Raw genomic sequence first — 20,517 nt, forward strand, 5'->3', positions numbered from 1 at the left:
TTTGACCACCAGTCTTGGTCTTCTGTTACCAAATGTCATTCACTGGTCTGAGTTGCACGCCTTTCTTCTCACACCGTAGCTCCTTTTGGCTAAGGCAACATGGAAAATGAATTTTCCATAATCTAGTGAAATCACAGAAGTGAAATGAGGTCCATGTACTTTCCACTGTATTTGGTTTCCCCTCTTTTGTTCTCTTCCATAGTTCATAATGTAAAATACAATCTCTGGCTCAACTGAGAAAGACAATATACCCAAGATACACCTTTGGTAACTTGGAAAAATTACATTTTAACTTTGCTTTATCATCACAAATGGCATCAGAAGTTTGAACCTACCACTGCTCCTTCAGTTCTAGTGATGAGCGTCATGTGGTTGAGATGCAAAATGTTATTTGATACTATTTGAAACATTCTAAAAATATCCATCATCAAAAATTTTTATTCAACTTACTATTATTGTGTATTTACAAACCTACAGACCGCAGTACACATGTGGGGTCAGAAGACAACGTTCAGTGATTAGCTGAGGTTTTCCTTCCATTGTTGGATCTGGGGAGCAAATGTGGATTGTCAGGTTTGCGCAACAGGAGTTTTTACCTGCTGAGCCATTTCACTACCTCACTATCTATGTTTCTATAATACTACGAGGTTCATTAAAGTTTTGTAATTGCTAAGACACTCACAATGTTATATATTAATTACAGAAACGCAATGCCATTGAATGAGGTCTATAGTATAGTTTTATTTGAAGAGTAGACCAGAAGCAAATGTCATATAATGTTCAGATCTGATAATTCTCAATAGCAGATATATTAGTATCAAATTATATTTTATGCTTTTAAACATATATATTTAAGTATGTATTCTTATTTATATATCCTCAACATTTTCCACTTCATTTGTTGAGAATGTTAAGTCATGAGTATATATTTTTGAGAAATAAAATGCATACAGCGATTCAAGCATTTCTGAGCATTCCCGAACTTACTGAATAGCCCCTCCATGATGTAGCACTTGTGGGATATTTAGTTCCATCTTAATTTGCATATCGGATCTTTGTAGAGCAAAGTAAATGCAGAATTAAGTCACTGTGTGAGGAAGGTTCTTGTGCCTGATGGAAACCTTACACTGTAGATTACAATGCATTTCCATTAAAAGCTTTTCCCACTTATCAGGTATAAAGCAGGTTTCCAGAGTAGTGTTCACTTCTGTTATGGGTAAATGGGCTAATGCACCACAATGAATTATTTATTGTGACTTCTTTCTTAAACTAACATGAAGCTTCACAAAATACATTTTGAAGAATTTTTTCTATAGGAATTTATTTAAATAAAGACCAAATCAAACCCACCAAAGGTTTTGGTAATCAAATATAATTATGAGATATTATTAGTTTTATTTCATTCCAAAAAGGATTCATTTGAACCGTTTTCCAAATTTCTTTGTGTTTGCAGAATATCCAACCTCAAACCTTTTCTTTCCCAAGGGAATCTTTAAGAAACTTGCTCCACGTTTGTCTCTGATTTGGAAATTTCTCCAACAACCAGGGAGAAGGCTATCTCTAGAAACCACGGTGGTGACCTTGGCTGTCCAAGGGTCCTGTGTTAGCCCCAATTCCCAACTCACTGTTTTAGTTTGTAATATAGTAATAGAATTTCTCTCTCTTTCTTGGCTCTCCTCACAGAACACTGCTATTAATGTTGCAAGGGTTCTTGCAGTCTGTTACATGATATAAGAAAAGGATGATAAACCTTGGACGTGTAAGAGACAGATTGTGGGAACAGGATCGTATTCCACTGACACTAATAAATGGTGTAATTAGGTGTGAGAGAGAAGAAGCCAGATTTATGCTTATATTTTTCCTCATAAAAGGGACAATAATTTAGCTACATGATAAATATGGCTAAATGGATAAAGATTTGGACTTACACAATAGGACTAGATTGCCGAGGACTTGGAAAGACCATCTGAAGTATTCCCTTGGTTCTCTCTAATTAGAACACAATGGAATGACTTTTGAGCTAGGTACCTTTTAAACCTTTTTACTATTGATATTTTCACCAGATAATTTTATGATGGGCTCAGGTTAATCTGAGCATTACAGAATACTCAGATCCTCTAGCCTATCTACTAGATAGGTACCATTTTTCTCTTCCCAAATTAAGAAAAAGGTCAAACTGTTTCCAGGTAGTGCCAAATGTGCCAGGAGGCAGTACACTGCCACATGATTGGGAACCATTAACTGGTGAATAATAGTACGACGTATTTAAAAATGCCTGTTCAGTTACAGTAGTGCAATGCCCTAAAAGCCAGCTAGATAAGATGGAGGGTATATATAAGTGGTTGCCACTGTGTCCTTGATTTGAGTTGTTGTCCAATAATGGTCCACTGAGTAAGATGTATCTCAATATCCATGACTTTCTGTGGTTCTATTTTACATTGACTTAGGCATGTCTTACATGACTTGTTCTGATTTATAGAACAGCACCAACTATGATATATGTTGAAATTTAAAAGGCACTTGTGAATAGGGAGTTAACTGTCTTGGAATACTGTCACCATGTGAAACAGCCAGTGCCAGCACTCCAAAGGCATGGAACAACCTCCACCCAATACCTCACTCCACCTTACAGAGCTTGGTAAATAACCAGAGACAACAAACACTAAAACCACCTTGCTGAACCCTGCCCGAAAGGGTAACAAAGCATCAACGCACAAATAAATGGTTACTGTTTACAATGACTCTGTATTGACTATGCTACTAGAAATGGTATAAAAAAAACATCTCACTAGTCTGGAGCAATGGATAGAAGATATTTACATGATATTTGTAATATATGAATTTCTTAATGACTTTTTAATGAAAAGACTGGGGGAGGAAAGAACAGGTCAAAGAAGACAGGAATACTGGGAGCTAATCATGAATAAAATTGTCTGAACAATCTTTAAGAAAACACTTAAAGTTAAGCAGTGCAAAAACAATTCATTTGTCTTGAAAACATATCAACTACTGTCTAACTGCATGAGGTTGAGTTACAAAGATTCAGTTAAATTAGCAGAGATGTAGAACTTCAAAGGCATTACCAAGCATGTCAGTTTTTACATTACATGGAAAAAGCAATCATTAGAAAAAAACCTGGGAAGTTCTGAAATCAGTGATTATGATAAAGCCCATTGCAGTAATTATAAAGCCCATGTATTAGACTTCTGATCATACGTGTCTAGAACCTAAAGATAGATCATGGGCTTGGTGGGAAAACCCACTACTATTATTCCGCTAACGGACATAGCAATACAACAATTCCCAAAAATATATTGCTGTACTCATAGATCAGTCCCTTGCTCAATTCTCGGAGCAGCTTCTTCTTACAGTATATGTTGATAACACAGGGACCCACAACTGAAAAATGGACAGAAAGTGATTCTCTTTAACACTCAGTCCTAAAAGAGATGCCATTACTAAATCTCTTTTTTCAAGGTTTCTGGGGAATCTATGTGCACGAGGCGGCAAAAAGACTTTAACAGCCAGGAGTAGTGGATGACTGCAAGGCAATATGTGTTCGAGTAACAATAAGACTGAATGACAAATAGGCTAAAAAGCTGTGGCAGCACACACAATGCCTGTACATGCTCACACCAGACAAAATCACAACACTGAAAAGGGGAGGTGGATGCAAACTTCTACCCCTAATCAAGAAACCATGTGCAACTGCTACCTGGGGGCAGATGGAAACTCAGTTTGCCCCAATGGAGTGTCACTGGGGGTATCAACCGCGCTCCAGGGCAGGTCACATGCCCAGGAGTACTTAGCCAGCCCAAAACAAACTCCCACGTCCCCTGGCCTGCTCCAGGTACTTTTAGTCTGTTGTATTTTAGTTTTTTGTTTGTTTTGTTTGCCTTACTATTTTTTGTTCCTTTGTTTGGATGTTCTGTTTGGTTGTTTTGTTTTTTTGAGAGAGTGAGAGAGCACGCACAAAGCACAAGAGAGAGAGCATAAGGTTGGCTGCGGAGGGAGGGAGAGGGGGGGAATAGGGGAGATGTTGGGGCAGGGGAAAACATGATCAAAAGTACATACTTTTTTTCCAATGAAAAATTAAAAAGAAGTTGGGCGTGGTGATACATGCCTTTAATCCCAGCACGCAGGAAGCAGAGGAAGGCAGATCTTTGAGTTCGAGGCCACTTGGTCTACAGAACGAGTTTCAGAACACCCAGGACTGTTTATAGAGAAACCTAGAAAAACCAGAAGAAAAAAAAAAAAAAGAATGCTATCTCTAGGTGATTTTTGGTACTACTTTTTTTTTTTCTAAAGCCAAGGAGTCATCAAGTGACAACACTTGTTTCAATTTAGGCATATGGGAGATCAACTTACATAAAATTAGAGAAAAGTCTTCTGGTATTTTTTTTTTTCTTTGATTTTTAAAAAGTAAAGCTATATGTAGGCAAAGTTACCACGTGTCTGGAATTAAGAGAGAATACAGTGCCATTAAGTTTAGCCAATTTGGAATCTTATACCTGCCTTTTCCCCCTTTGTGAGTTAGCATTCCATATGCAATCAGACACCATCCATATCTACGGTGCAGAAAAGGAGAGTTTAAGTAACAGGCCTTTATGAGCGGGACAGACTGCCCTTAGTTCCTGCTGTATCTCCCAAAGTCGAACAGAAGGACCGTCCAGCTGCTGCAGATGAAAGCCTGGGAGCTAAGCTGCGTCTTTGCTCCACCGTAGGGTGGAGCAGACCGGCTGGGAGGTGCCAAGTGGCACTCGGTGGCTCAGGGCACCAGTCGGGCGGTTGCAGCTGGAGGCAAGCGCCTTTCTCTGCCGGCGCCCCGCCTCATCCGGACATCCCCGCCCGCGGCAGGTGGGCAGGTGGCAGAACCGGCCGGACCTGCTCCACTGGCCGAGCCCTGGAGCTAAGAGCCTGGCGGTGGCCAGCGGCGCCATGGAGGGGTACGCGGACCCCGAGGAGCTGGCGCGACTGCGCTCGGTCTTTGCCGCCTACGACACGAGGGGCTCGGGGCGCCTGGAGCGAGCGGAGTTCGGCGCGCTGTGCGCGGAGCTGCACGTGGCTGAGGCCGAAGCGGAGGCGGTGTTCCTGGGGCTCGACACCGACTGCGATGGTGCCATCACCTTCCCGGAGTTCGCGCGCGGCTTCCGCGGAGCATTCGGCCGGGACAGTGCAGAGGCCCAGGGAGCCTGGGACGCTGCCGAGCCAGAGATCCCGGGCCCGGCGTGGCGGGACTTCCATGCGCGCCTCGGAGACGAGGCCCAACTCATTCCCAGGTGAGTGGTCCGACGAGCACTGGAGGTGGGCGCTGGTCAACCGGGATACCCAATCTGTGAGCTGCTTTTTCTCTTCAACAACGCGATGACTTTTCCGGTAAGGAAAAGAGATCTGCAGTTACTGGTAGGGAAGGACTATGCGGAGTGAGGTTAGCGCCCTTCCTGCAAGGACTGTAGCGACTGACACCTGTAGCCTCTCTCCAGAGAAGTCAAGGCTAGCACACTTCTGGAGGCTCACCGTGGTCTGAAGCGGTCACTCACTGTTGCTTCCTCTGAGCGCCTAGCCTAGGCACTTTGCTAGCTTGGCATCCTTCATAATAGTTGTGAATTTGTTGTTTGCTACTTGATACACGTACTCATTTATGGGCACTCCGTCACTACCTTGGAAAGTAGGTTTGTCTGTTTCTGATTGAACGAGAAAGAATCCTAGAAATTTAAAAAATAAGGCCTCAAGAGCTTTGCCTAGTTAATTAAAGACAGAAAACTGGTCCGAGGTCTTCTATGCTCAAAAGTTGTTTGTATTCGATAAGTAAAATGGCGCAGTCACACCATATATCCTCTGACTTTACAGATAGCTAAAGAATAAGTTATTGTCAAGTTATTAATTTTATTCTCAATGGAGGGAGGGGTACAGGGCGATTTTAGGATCAGGCTTCCATTCTCTCGCTGAATTTCTGCCTTTCACTGGGGTTTTTTTTCTGCTTTGTGTTTGTAGTTTAGCTGCAGTTTCATTGAGCAGTGGCTGTTGTTATTAAAATCGGAAAGGCTTCATTTTAGGTGGCAGCTTCTCTATCTAAGATAGGTCTCAGAGAAAGCAAACAATCCTGGGAGGCGTCAGGCTGCTTTAAATTGCCACCCAGCACATGCTTTGTCATCCTAGAGTCTCCCTCCAGTTTTGAGTGACTCACTGAGACATTATGTTGAGAAACTGGGTGTGAGGGCTAATCTCTCGGATCCACGTGGGGGAAAAACAAACCCCCAGCAATGTGTCAGTCAGGGAAGGAGAAAAACTTAAACCCTGTTGCTGTAGGCTACAACTTTGCTTTGAGCCATATTTCCTGCTCATCTGTTATTTTTTTAAATTAACGACTTAAGAATGAAGTGAAGAGAGATACTGTATATGAGTATGATAATGCTCCCTTTTTCCTTAATAATTTCAGCAGCAGGTGTTTGACACTTAACCTCTCAATGATTATATTGACTTTTCTAGAATCAATTGACAAACTAGGACTTAACATAACTAGTGGATGATTACCACCGTATCTTTCCAAAGGCTGCCAAACGTTATTAAATGTATCAGTATCACCTGATAGACGTCTGTGCTAAGCCCTTCTTATGGAAGGTTAACAAGTACAATGTTTGCCTTTCTGTGTCGTTCAACTGAAAAAGAACCAAGCTGAGTTGAGTCACCTGATTGTTGCCATGGCGGCAATAAACTGTTTTGGTAAGTTCTTGGAGCGCTGGCCCTCTACTTCCTCAAACAGTTACTCACTTTTTTTAAAAAAAATTTCTTCCATGTGTACTTGATTAAAAAAACACAACAAAACAACCCCCCCCCAACTTTTTGTTATTGATATTCTGCTACACTAATACTGGCAAATTTATCATGCAAACGTTTTTGAACACCTCACCAATGCCAAATACTATCTTAGGCATGGTTCCAAACCCCCAGGGAAAAAGGAAAAGAAGGTCAACAAGCTTATATAGGGTGCTAATACTATTTCTTAGCTATTTCTTTAAATAATTTTTAAAGACTGTGGGCTATTTGCAGGAAATCACAAATTGTTAACTGCTATAAATGAGAATGTTCTTTGTTGTCTTTAGGATTTTGTTTTAAAAAGGATTCATTTTATTTTTAATTATTTGTATCTATGGGTATGTGCACATGCATGCAGATGCCCTCAGAGACTTCAGGTGTGTTACATATAGTTGTGAGCTGCCTGATGTGGGTGCTGGGAGTCAAACTCCGTTGCTTTGGAAGAATAGCCAGTGCTCTTAACTGTTGAGCCATCTCTCCAGCCCCAAGGTCTTGAATTTTCTAACCTTTAAGAAAAATGGTATTTGTTCATCTTACTATGAGATATATTGGGGTAAATTTGATAGAAAATAGTTTTCTTCTGCAGAAATAATTAACATTCCCAAAGGAAGGAAGATGTGGCTTTCAAGCTTGTTCCCAAACTGATTGATGCTCTATCTTATTTGATGGTCAAGGGCCCATGCCTGTCTGAAAAAGAAAATATACTAGATACAAGAATGTCCTTCCTGTAGAGGTAAAACATAGTAGTACTGACTACTTTTACATTTGAGCAGATATTTAATGATTTTACATATACAAATGTTTTTCATTTAAGCAAAATATTAAATGATTATAGATTTAAACTTCACAATCCACAATAATTTTGATGTTAGAAAAGAAATTAAACAGTCCTATAAAGAAATATAAATGGCCGTTGTGATAAATGTTAATACATGTATTAAATTGTTTTCCCTTAGGAAACTGAGGGTCCGTTTCCCTTACATGCTGGAAGTTTGCGACCCGCAGCCTGGCAAACATAAAGATAGAAAAGCAGTGAAACCAGAATAGGAAGCGAAGTGAAGCAAGCAGTTATGAAATAGAATTCAGTAAAGAAAGTGGTGCTAGGTCAAGGAAAGTTCTAGAGATAGGTAGAGAAATGGCTGGAATGTGATGTCTGGGTATAGAGCAGACTTACGATGTAGCCTAGAAAATTCCTAGAGCCTGGGTCACTATATCGGTGAAAGGAGTTTTGTTGGCTGAGTTTTTTAGCTCTTACATTTGTAAAGACCAGTCATCCCAGACTGGTTTTCAACATTCTTTGAGTAGATTCCACCACTACCTTTAGAAGTTCTTGGTAATATTGGTCAATACTGAATGAAATAGACACCTCAGGAAGATTCTGGGTTCCTGTCTCCCAGAAAAAGGAACTGACCAGAGATAGGTAGATAGTAGCAGACACGGAAACAGTTCATTAGACAAAGATACACTTCCAAAGCAGGAAGTAAGGCAGAACAGAAAAAAAAAGATTAAAAGCTCAATGATCGTTATGTAAAGAATTGAACCTTTTGTTTTAGATTATCCGGGCTTTGGGAATCATTAGCCCAGGTTAGACTTTCTTGTTCATGCTGTGTTACATGTCCTTTTTCTTTAAGTTGACTGATTCCTTGTCAAACCCATACATTTATATAATACTCTCTAGTCCCACAATTCTCTCTGATCTCTCTTGTCCTACCACCACCATCATCTTTCCATTCTAACGAGTCTCCACACGTAACTTTTAGGTATTTATTCTTGCTTTGTGATCTACTCAGTTTAACCAGGGTTGCTTGTGAGAATACATGTGAAGCTATGGCCTTTGTTAAGTTTTGGTTTGCTGTGATAAAAATCCAAAAGTAACTTGGGTAGGAAAGAGTTCATTTTGTCATATACTTCTTAGGTTACAGTCCATAACTGAGGCAAGTCAGAGAAGGAGGTGGAGGCAGGAGGCTGGAGGCAGAAGCTGAAGCAGAAGACATGTAAGAGTGCTGCTTGTTGCTTTACTCTACTGGCTTGTTCAGCCTTCTTTTGTATATATCTCAGACCCTAGGGGTATCACCTTCCACAGTGGGCTGGCTCTTCCCACATCAATTACCAGTTAAGAAAATTCCCCCCCACCTGTTTATAAGCCAGACTATGAAAGTATTTTCTTTTTTTTTTAAAAAAATATTTATTTATTTATTAAAAATTTCCACCTCCTCCCTGCTTCCCTTTTCCCTCCCCCTCCTCACCTCCTTCTCCCTCTCTAGTTCTAAGAGCAGTCAGGGTTCCCTGCCCCGTGGGAAGTCCAAGGTCCTTCCCCCTCCATCCAGGTCTATAAAGGTGAGCATACAAACAAACCAGGCTCCCACAAAGTCAGTCCATGCAGTAGAATCAAAACCCAGTGCCATTGTCCTTGGCTTCTCAGTCAGCCTTCATTGACAGCCACATTCAGAGTGTCCAGTTTGATCACATGCTCCATCACTCCCAGTCCAGCTGGCCTTGGTGAGCTCCCATTAGATCAGTCCCACCGTCTCAGTGGGTGGACGCACCCCTCGTGATCCTGACTTGCTAGCTCATGTTCTCCCTCCTTCTGCTCCTCATTTGGACCTTGGGAGCTAAGTCCAGTGCTCCAATGTGGGTCTCTGTCTCTATCTCCATCCATCGCCAGATGAAGGTTCTATGGTGATATGCAAGAGATTCATCAGTGTGGCTATGGGACAAGGCCAGTTCAGGCACCCTCTCCTCTACTGCCCAAGGGACAATCTGGAGACCTCTCCTTGGACCTGGGAACCCCTCTAGAATCAAGTCTCTTGCAAACCCTAAAATGGCTACCTTAATTAAGATATTTACTTCCCTGCCTATGGAAGCATTTTCTTCTGTGATTCCTTCTCCTTGGTTAGCTCTAGATTGTGTCAAGTTGACAAATACAAAAATCAACTTACCAACCAACCAAACAAGCAAATGATAACTACCCCAAACCAAAAAAAAGGCAAAAAAATCACCTACGATGACAGCTTTCCACCCATGCATGAATAACTCACCAGTGACTATATCACTGAGTACAATAATGTCTTGTCTCCCCTTTCTCGCCTCCCTCCCCATAACGCTTAAATGCCATTGGCTCCCCTGGTCAGAGTGAAGTTAATAAGCCCCTGTGAGACCCTGTGCACATATATGAACTATGCAGACAGCCTCAACTGCTGTCAATTTGAGTGCCACAACCATGTCATGTCACAAAACACCACTTACTCTATGGTCCATTTTCCTATGGTTAAACTCTTATATTCTTTTGTGTTCCTTTAAGTGATGTGAACTGAACTTGGCAAGGAGAAATGTTGGTATCTTGTTTAATGTTGAGTTCTCAATGCTCATTTTTCTTAACATTTTCCAAGCATGAATTTACAAGAAAAACTAGTTATCACACAGAGAAGTTTCTTTAATCAAGGCTGAGGACAACATTAATCTATGGCTATAAAAATAAATATTTGAGAGAAAGTTTGACAATATGTCCATTTAGCAAAATGTATTTATAACTTTGGTGGTTTGATTAAGATGTCCACGGTTATCTTGGCATCTAAGTACTTGTTTCGCAGTTGGTGGTGACAGTTCAGAGGTTATGGAAGTATGGTTTGGTTGGAGAAGATGTGTCATTGGAGGCAAGTTTTGAGAGTTTGTAGGTTATCCTATTTTGAGTTTACTATGGAGGCTTCCTGCTTGGGTTTTACGATGTGAGATTTTTAGCAGGTTGTTAGAGCTGCCTTGCCCGCATCCTTTGCTCTGACATCATGAACTCTAACCTCATGAAACCACATGTACAAATAAACTCTTCCATCTGTTAAATTCCTTGGTCATGATGTTCTATTACAGCAATAGAAAAGTAACAGGAATGAGTCAGGACTTTATTTGGGAAAGGAGGAGGGCAATACTTAGGAAGAGAAGGAGGAAGATATCTGTATTTGTTACTTTTCTATTACAAAGATAAAGCACTGTGACTGAGGCAACTTACAGAAGAAAGTGTAACCTGGACCAGCAGGTTATTCTTCAGTGACAAGTTGCTAAGGCAGAGGGCTGGGAATGAGAGAATAAAGAAGATAGGAAAGTTGTGACAGGAGATCTTGCATAACATGGTGACTTATACCAATCTAGTTTATTAAGAAATAAAGAAAAGAAAACCAGCCTATAAATCACAATCCCAGAGGTCCTAGAAAACAATGAGGACCCTAAGAGAGAGATACATGGATCTAATCTACATGGAAAGTAGTGAAAGACAAGATTTCCTGAGTAAATTGGGGACCATGGGAGAGGGTTAAAGGGGAAGGGAGAGGCAGAGAGGAGAGCAGAGAAAAATGTATAGCTCAATAAAATCAATAATATAAAAAGAAAAATGAAATACACCATCTTCTTTACAGTTTAAAGGGGAAAAATATGAAACAGACTCACAGAAGCTAATCAAGCAATGCTTCACAAAAGGAACACAGAATCTCAAGTGCGTCACCAAATCAGGAGCACAATGACTTTGTAACTGATAACTTTATCCTCTTTCAGGGGAAAATTCAGGTTCCTAGGAACCAAAACCTTAACTGCTTTGAGTCCCTGGCTCCAGCCCTGTTCTAGACCTTTCCAAGTCTGCACCTAGGCAAGGGAACAAAACTAGTGTTCTCTTTATTCTTATCAAGGCCTCTGAGAAAGTCTTGGATCAGTCTGACTCCCAGCAGAAGGGATTATTTGGTTCTGGAGGGATAAGAGTCTGTCATGGCTGCAAAGCATGACAGAAAGCAATAGACATGGTAGCTAGAGAAAAAACTGAGATCTCATGTCTTGAACCAACCAGATAAAAGACAACTTGGGATGGTGGGTAGATCTGAAACTGCAAAGCTGGTCCTCAGTAACATACTTTCTCCAACAAGATCACATCTCTTAAACCTTCTCAAACTCTACTACCAACTGTGGATCAATCATTCAAATAGATGATCCTTATCATTCAAACCACTACACAGAACAACAGAAGTGGTTCACCCCTAGTGTCTATAACCTCATCAGCCATAGGCCTTTGACCATGTACACAGCTGTTTGAATACTTGATCCCCAGCTGGTGGTGTTCTTTCGGTAGGTTTAGGGCATTAATTCTTTTGTTAGGGATGGGCCTCAGGTCAAATCAGAAATCAGTTGGTGATTCCCTTCAAATAGTTGTGCCATTGTTTCACGAGTAAGCATCTCTTACAAGCAAGTTGTTATTCTAGAACACAGGGGATAGATTTGGGAAATAATGTTGCTGACTTTTCTCCCCCAGATGCCAGAATAGTGACTTCCTACACTTTGAAGTCTGTATAGCACTGAGGAAACTTCCAGGTCAGTTCTAGCATAGTTTCTCTGTATTCTACATCCAAACATGTGGTGTCTTCAGCAATAGGATCACCCAATTACAAGTAACTAGCAGCAATGGCCATAATCTCTAAAATTTGAGTGAACCCTGGCATATCATATCTCATTAGCATCATACATCTCTATGGAGGGGTGTGCATTTTACCACTTAATAAACTATAGGTCATCTTCAGACAGTTTGGTGTGCCTTTGTTCTTGAATTGTTTGTATTATTTCCTTCAACTCTTTTCAAGTCCTTATTTAGGTATCTGTTCATATCTTCTTTCATATTATTGTACATTATTTTTGCCATTCTCTTCTTTTAATTATTTTATTGAAAAAGAATTTTCATGCAATATATTTTGATCAGGTCCTCTCTCTTATTTCTCCCAGATCTTCCTCACCTCCCTACCTACTCAATTTTATTTCATATTCAAAAACAGAAAAGAGACAAAACCACATGAAAATAACCAAAAAGACATAAATAACCCACAAAATAAATATTAAAATTAGCAAAAAGACCCATAAAACAAAAAAATTTGAAAACAAAGCAAAATAAAACAAAATGTCCACAAAAATACCACCGAGATTTTTTGTCTTGGCTAACTACTCATGGACATGGGGCTTTTCCAAAGTGTGGCTAATATATTCAGTGAGTCACCATTGGAGAATACTAATTTTCCTTCTGCCAGTGGGTTATCAGTGGTTGATAGCTTCTTTGTTAGGAATTGAACCCTTACTTACTTTCAGTATGACTGGGACCCTGTCTACACTGACCCTTGTGCAGGTCTTGTGCATGCTGCCACAGTCTCTGAGTTCATATGTGCATTGGTCCTATCGTGTCCAGATGACACTGTTTGCTTGGCTCACACTTCTGACTCTTACTATCTTCCTGCCTCCTATACTTTATAGCTACTTAGACCTTGAAGGGAGAGATTTGATGAAACCATTTCATGTAGGACTGCATATTTCAAAGTTGCTCACTCTGTACCTGAGCTTGTTGTGGTTCTGTGTGTTAATGCCTATTGATTGTAAGAAGAAGACATCTTGTCTTACATTTGTTGAGCACTTCTTTCCTGTTACTCCATATTGTTAATTTGTGGTCCAACAAAATTGAGCTTGTTGTTCATTCTTCTGGCCACTGTGTATTGGTGCAAGAATTGGGTGTCAGAAGTGGTCTCAGAATGATTAGTGACAGGTACAAAATCTTAGCTCAGGATTAAGTCTATGGATTTAGAACATTTTTCTAAATATCTTCAAAAATTTGTGTGGGGCTTATCAAATTTTATGGTTGATTCTGAAGTTCGTGATCCAGCTCCATGAAATGCTGACTCAGGTCAGGTGGTGGATAGAAGAACCTGCATTGGACTTTCTGATTCTTGGGAAATGAGAGACTTAAACCAGACTCCAAGATGAAGAGCTCTCCTTTTCCTTCCTATGTCTCAATATTTTCCGCGTTTTTCTGTTCTACAGCAGCCGAAGGCTGTGTCTGTACACTTCTGTAACCATAATACTCAAACAGTGACAATCTAAAAGAAGTCTACACAATAAGAAATCATGCTAGTTACTTAAAATTCAAAACACTGTATTCTAAAAACCTGTAGATGTTTGAATAACAATGAAAATATAAGATTTTGCTGCCTATTTTCTTTTTTTCTTTCTTTAAGGTGAAGATAGATTGGAGGAAGGAGGTGTTGGGCTTTGGCTGCTTAGTCATGGCAAGCAGAAAACCATGGCTCAAGAGGTGTCATCCAGTGTGGCCTTCACCCATATACTACTACATATGTGGCCTGCTTTCTGTGAATACCACCCCAGGCATAAGACCTCTATGATGTCAGGAGTCTCTCTCTCTCTCTCTCTCTCTCTCTCTCTCTCTCTCTCTGTGTGTGTGTGTGTGTGTGTGTGTGTGTGGTGCCCAGTTCAGGAAAGAGTTGACTGATGTCACAGGAGCATGCATGCATTACATCAGAGTGCTCTTGAAAATTTGTTACAGACTCATCTGAGGCTTGAAGTTAGACTTACAGACAGAGCATTTGACTGATTCTGAGTGAAAATGTGAGGGATTTATGTTAATGTAATAGAACAATGCATCACCTCTCTCCTACAAGAGTAAAGTGAGGTTAAAAGTTGCAGACCTGTTACCCAGGTTGATATAGTGGCTAAAATTAAAATAGGAGCCTTAGAGGTGACAATCTATTGAATCACATTCAACAAAAACTGAGGTTTGATTCCTGTTCCTGTACTTAATGTCACCATGCCCCGAGAAGCTAGTGAATTTGTTTCTGTATAGTTAAGCCTCAGACAACATGCAGTGATGTACAATATTGGAGTCTTTAAGGAGAAGCAGAACCTATGCATGAGTAAATATACACTTGTCTACAAATCCTGTTTTGGCTTAGTGAGGAGTCTGGCTGATTTTAAAGAATTTACTTGTTATGGAGGCAAGTCCAAACTGGTTGAGTCTAGGTGGAAATCTGAAGACCCAGAAGGAGACTCTGGTAGGAGTGAAGATCAACAGTGTGATTTTGTTTTATCTGGAGGTCAGTGTTATGCGTTCAAAGCTTTGACTGCCTCGTTGAGGTCCACCTCCCCACCACTGGGACAGAATCTGGTTTATCTAAAGCCTCCTGCTCATGCGGTGCAGAAATAATGTTTACTTGCAGTCCCTGTGGCAAGATACTGATATATCTTAATTATTAGGATAGCTAATATATCTTAAATTATATGATTTTATTAGAATATTTTTTCTAATCTGACAAATTGCTTTTCTTATTATAGGTAGTTTTATAAAATGGTTCTCTTCAAAATGTTTCTTAGAAGAATGTTATTCCTGACACATATAAAGATATCCAAGGTAGTGTACGTGTATCTAGTCCCAGCTGCTCAAGACTGAGGCATTTTAGCCATGTGGACTCTGGACATCCTTCCCCATGTTTGTGTCTCATTCTCTGTTGAAGAGGAGTGCCTTCTTGAGTGTGATCCTGTTCTGCTGTGCTTTTTTGATAGTATTGCTGGCTGTGTTGATAGCTACATATTTAAAATCATTATTTTACTATGGTTATTAAATTAATATTTGAAGATATTAACAGTAGATGGCTCTCTCTAGATAGGACAGTGTTTGGCTAAGAGAACATTCCTGTTGAAGTCTAATTAAAGAAGGACTGAGAATGCTTTTAGCTTTTTTTCCTCTTTTGGTCTGAAAACCATTGGTAATGTGTACATGCATAGGGATGTAATTGTAAATTTCTCTCCCTCCTGCTACTTCCCATTTGACCACTCAGAGCCTAATATTACTTATAAATGCTTGGTTGATTATTATCTTATTTGCTAGCTCTTACATTTAAATTAATCTATTTCTATTAATCTGTGTATCACCACATGGCCTGTGACTTACTGGTAGTGCTCTTGCATCTTGTTCCTTGGGTGGCTGCAGGTGTTCTCTTGATTCCAGCCTGCTTTAGAATTTCTCCCCTGACTCTGTCTTGCCTTGCCATGAGCTAAAGCAGCTTTGTTTATCAAACAGTGAGAGAAACATGTATATTCACAGTGTACAGAAACACATCCAACAGCATTTCCCCCTTTCTGTTTAATAAAAAGGAAGGTTTTAACTCTAACTTCATAAAATTATATACAACAAAATAGTTACGAAGTAAGAATCAGTTACAATATTTAATCTGTATTTGTCAAAATTAAAGAAATGCTGTCACTTATCCTATCTTTGTGAGTCTAAAGTTTCATATCTAATTTATCTTTTATCATAATTAAGGAAAACTATAATTATAACTGTCTCACCTTCAACACAATCAAAGACTCCAGAAGGATATAGTATTAGGTGAGTAAACAGGAAGTACATTGAAAGCAACTTCCAAAACTCTAGAAATGAGAGAGACATCTGGCTGCCTGGACAGTCACCTAAAGTTCTTCCGTAACATTGGGGCATTCCTTTTCAGCCTACAGGCCCATAGTTTCTGGCAGACTTTTTAATGAAGCAGGAAATTTGAAGGACTGTCCAACCTATATTCACAAAGATTGTGAATAGCTTTGCTTTGTGTCCTGCAGAATGTCTGTGAAATAGGAACCTGAAGGATCCAGCCTTGTTTTGGCAAAGTTTAGAAGTCATTTTTCTGTAGGTCCTGCATGTCCAGTGTATACAGCATACTGTCAAGAAGTCCAGGCAGGAGCAGTTTCTTGCCCAAATGGGCTAACCTTGTCACATTGGAAGAAACTCTATATGGAGTTTTTTCAATGTCCATTATTTTCTTTGAAGTTATTGGTGCTTCCAGGAGCAGACATGTCTCTTTTGAGAAAAGTGTGAATTCTTAAAACATTTTAAATGCCATATTCTTTGAAGTGCTTGAATATTACCTACCTAACTAAAATATATCTTTGTATGCTGAGAAGATGTAATTAATATGGCTAGAAGTTTGATTATTATAAATAACTAACTATTAATCTGTATTTTTAATTATGTATCACATTTTTAAATGAGCTACATAAACAAAAATACCTTAAACAAGAGTAGAAATATACATAAAGCGTAACAGAATAGATTGTAAATTTGTATCAATAAACTAAAATCCATACCAATGTAAACTATTTTGGATTAACAGTTTTTTTAAATAAAAGTAGACTCAATAATCTACTCCTTTTATCATAATAATCTACCCCCCATCATTTCTTTATCATAGGAACTCATGTTTGCCAATGCAAAAATCTTTGCTTCCCTTCAAAGTCCTTTTTAAGTAAATGTTTTTTATTCATTTTAACTTCTGTAAGACAAGACTGGTTTAAGAAAATGTCTTCATTTATTGTTCTTCCACTTTATCCTACTTAGGTTCTTCTAAATTGTTGCCTTGTTTTAGGTTCATCCTATTCTATTATGGAATATCATTGAATATAAATCAAATCAAGAAAAAATAGGAGGCCCATCAAAACATTGGTTGAAGTGTATTTAATTTTAATGACTGAATTTCAGAATTAAATTGCATCAACCATCTTTTCTCATCAGTATGCTTAATTCCTTACTGTCCATTTCTTTACAATTTGCTTGAGCTTTTAAAATTGATCAATGCTTTCCAAGTAATTTTGGAAGAAATGTAATACAGTTTAGGAGACTTTACAAAAATAGATGCTATCTGAGCTTGTTTACTGGTTTATTTAGCTTCCAAACAAAGGTCAGTAAAGTGACTAAAAGGGTCACATTTTGATCCTGTTATTGTGTGTGAAGAGTGAAGTTTGTGTAAAGCTTTGGTGGTGGAAGACGCATTCAAGTCTGGCTGAGCTCTATTGCATATGCTAGGTACGGTTAATCTATGATGTCAGAAGTCACCAGTGCCTCTGTTAAACCTGTGTCATATTCCCTTCTGTTCTTTCTACTTTACTGTTTTCATTGGCAGTAAACCCAATACTAAATGTCAGTGGTTTGAATAGAAAGTCATTTACAATTTGAATTCTTTCTATTTGAGTCAATCTAGTAAATTTTCTCATCTTCTAGTAACTTTGCATATTAAAGCATTTAACAGAATGACAGCCAGATAAATACTTAGGTATTTAAGAGGTGTTGCAACACATCTGGAGTTTTAAATGCCAGAGATGTAATTGGGCAGGGGGTCTTGGATAAGACATGGTTTAATGCTTAGGTGAGAACTTCATTGGCTCATATAGCAATGAAAAAGAGCCAGGGAAGTCAAAATTCCTGGAAGGACTCATCTTGTTGGGCGTTAATCCTTTTTAGACTTATATTTATTTCTGCTTCAACTAGGATTACATGAAGATGGCATACTGGCTGATTTTGTGTGTCAACTTGAAACAAGCTATTGTTATCAAAGGAAGGAGCCATTGAAGAACTGCCTCCATGAGATTCAGCTGTGAGGCATTTTCTCATTTAGTGATCAACAGGGACAGGCCTCGTCCATGGTGGATGGTATCATTCCTGGGCTGCTGGTCCTGGGTTCTATAAGAATTTGGGCTAAACAAGCCGTGGGAAACGAGTCAGTAGACAGCACCCATCCATAGCCTTTGCAACAGCTCCTGTCTCCTGTTTGAGTCCTGTCCTGACTTTCTTCAGTGATGAACAGCAATGTGGAAGTGTAGGCCTTTTCTCCCCAACTTGCTTTTTGGTCATGTTTTTTTTTTCCCCAAGCAATAAAACACCTAACTAAGACAATGAAGTAGTTAAAAGACCATTCTTATCATGCAATCTCTCCCATTGTTTCTTTAAGTGGCTTCTGGTACCTCTAGAGCTATCCTCCATCCCTTTTTATGAAGATCATTCTGGCCCATGTGCATTGGGTCCTTCTATCTTCTCCATCCCTTATTTGATGCTGATGGATTGACATCTCCCCTGTCCTGACACTGTCTTGCTGAAACATTGGCCTCCTACTTTTACCTAGAGGGATGAGGTATTTTTCTTTTCTTGCTGTGATGTAAAGACCTAGGTCCTGTTTGGAGAGTAACCCTCTAGAGCCAGAAAGACCAAGTTGGAAACTATTTTTTTTTGCTTTATTTTTGAGCATATATAATCCAGTCTGACTCCCAATTAGTTATAGAGCCCAAGATGCCTTGACTTTCTGATCTTCCTATTTTCACCTCCTGAGTGCTGGGATTGTTGGTGTGTGCTACCACATCCAGTTTATATGGTGCTGAGGATTGAACCCATGCATGACTTTGTACACCTTTCACAAGTCCCTGACATAAAAAAGTAGGGTAGATGAAGATTTAAGCCATTTTGATATAATAGTTGATTTTGTAGCATACACATTTCCTACAAGTGGTATATATTTTTTAATAATTATGTATATATTTCACTATAAATTATTCTCAGAACTTTATATAAAGCATGAATCAGAAAACAACCTAAGAGAATTCGTATCACTATAATTTGTTCCCATTTTAGACATTTACAGAAAGGGAACGACCCCTTGAAACTTCTGCAACTGAATGCTTCACTGTTGTGCACTTAGCTGGACTTAAGGACTCTTAAGGACTGTGGGGAATGATTTCTCTGACAGATTTCTACCACAAAGTATACTTTTAGATTTTGTACCTTAATAGTGTAAATGATACAAGTAAAGACATGAATTGTCCTCTTGCACTTTGAAATTCCTTGGGAGGACCTCAGAGAAAAGATTTTTGTTGTTGATTTACTATTCTCTAATAATGTGAATTGTCTTTGCAACCAGTGTTTGTCCTGATCTCTAATGGGTAAGCTATTGTTGGTTAATTTTGAGGTCTCTAAAACAAAATAGCATATCAATTTTGCCGTTATTCTCTGTGTCCTTGGGTTCTATGGGATGTCCAGGCATTTGCAGTATGAAGCACCATATTTAGTTTAAACAGCAGGAAATTCTCATGATTATAGATTCTAGAAATCTGACACTAGGGAAACAGTAGGGTTAGTTTTGTCCTGGGCCTTTTTCCTGGGCTTGTAGTTGTCATCTTCTCTTAAATATTCACCTGCTCCTTTCTTTATATATGCCACTGTTTAAATATCCTCATTCTGTAATATTACTAGTAAAAATGGATTAGAACTCACCATAATGATTTCCTTGTAACTTAATTCCTTCTTTAAAGACTCAAGCATAATTAGCTAGAGTCTGAGTTCCTGGTGGTAGAGTTTCAATACATGAATTTGGAGCATTGGGACCATGATTTTTCTTATAACAAACATTTATCTCTATCTGATTTGTAAAATGAGTTAATAGAAATACTTCTGAGGTTGTTGTGAACATTCCAATAGATGATGTACACAAGTTCAGTCACAATAAATTGTGTTATGGTGAGTAGGCATAAAGAGAACCACTTCTTCTACACCATAACTGAAGCTTCTCTTGATTGATGGGTTGCAGCCGTTAACATCACTCATTAGATATGATGCAGTTTTGCTTCCTTTCTGGCACCATTGGAGAGCCAGACTTTCTGCTTCTTCTATTATCACAATATGTGGTTGTGTGGTACAGTAGCAGAGTCCCCCCACTTTTTTTCAAAGCAAAGAACAATTATTCTAATTCTTCCTGCTTGCCTTCCTACCTTGCTGTATTACTGCTTGTTGTAGATAATGGTGGCTTTGTAGAAAGAAAGCTGAGATTAATTACTCCATAGATAAGCTTTATTAGAGGAATTACAGTCTATAGTGGATGGACAAGCATTCAGGTCCAGATAAGAGCTTCATTATGAGAGACACTTGTCAAAATTGTGTTGATGGGATCCTGAAAGGACAGAGCCTTATTTTCTCCTAGGTTCTGAAAGACAAGAAGAATGATAGTGCAATGGGATCTTGAAGGGAAAGGTAGATCTTCAGGTCTAAAGAACAAAAGGGGATTTCTTGCTCTCACAGGATTTCAA

At 39.2% G+C, this 20,517-nt stretch overlaps 1 protein-coding gene across 2 annotated transcripts in view; it reads left to right on the top strand.

Annotated features, from left to right (window-relative positions):
* The first annotated feature begins 4,792 nt into the window (after positions 1-4,792).
* The window catches only part of Rasef (RAS and EF-hand domain containing), a 75,494-nt gene continuing 59,769 nt past the window's right edge, over positions 4,793-20,517 (top strand). Inside the window, exon 1 of one of the 2 annotated variants that reach the window (XM_048452968.3) lies at positions 4,793-5,279. In XM_048452968.3, coding sequence (XP_048308925.3) covers positions 4,939-5,279 — 341 coding nt within the window. In that variant the 5' untranslated portion in view covers positions 4,793-4,938. The remainder of the gene's footprint in view (positions 5,280-20,517) is intronic. The other variant, XM_085686136.2, reaches the window with a different exon arrangement.

This window comes from Myodes glareolus, chromosome 3, assembly GCF_982192425.1.
Source record: "Myodes glareolus chromosome 3, mMyoGla1.1, whole genome shotgun sequence".
In the NCBI taxonomy this organism is placed as follows: Eukaryota; Metazoa; Chordata; class Mammalia; order Rodentia; family Cricetidae; genus Myodes; species Myodes glareolus.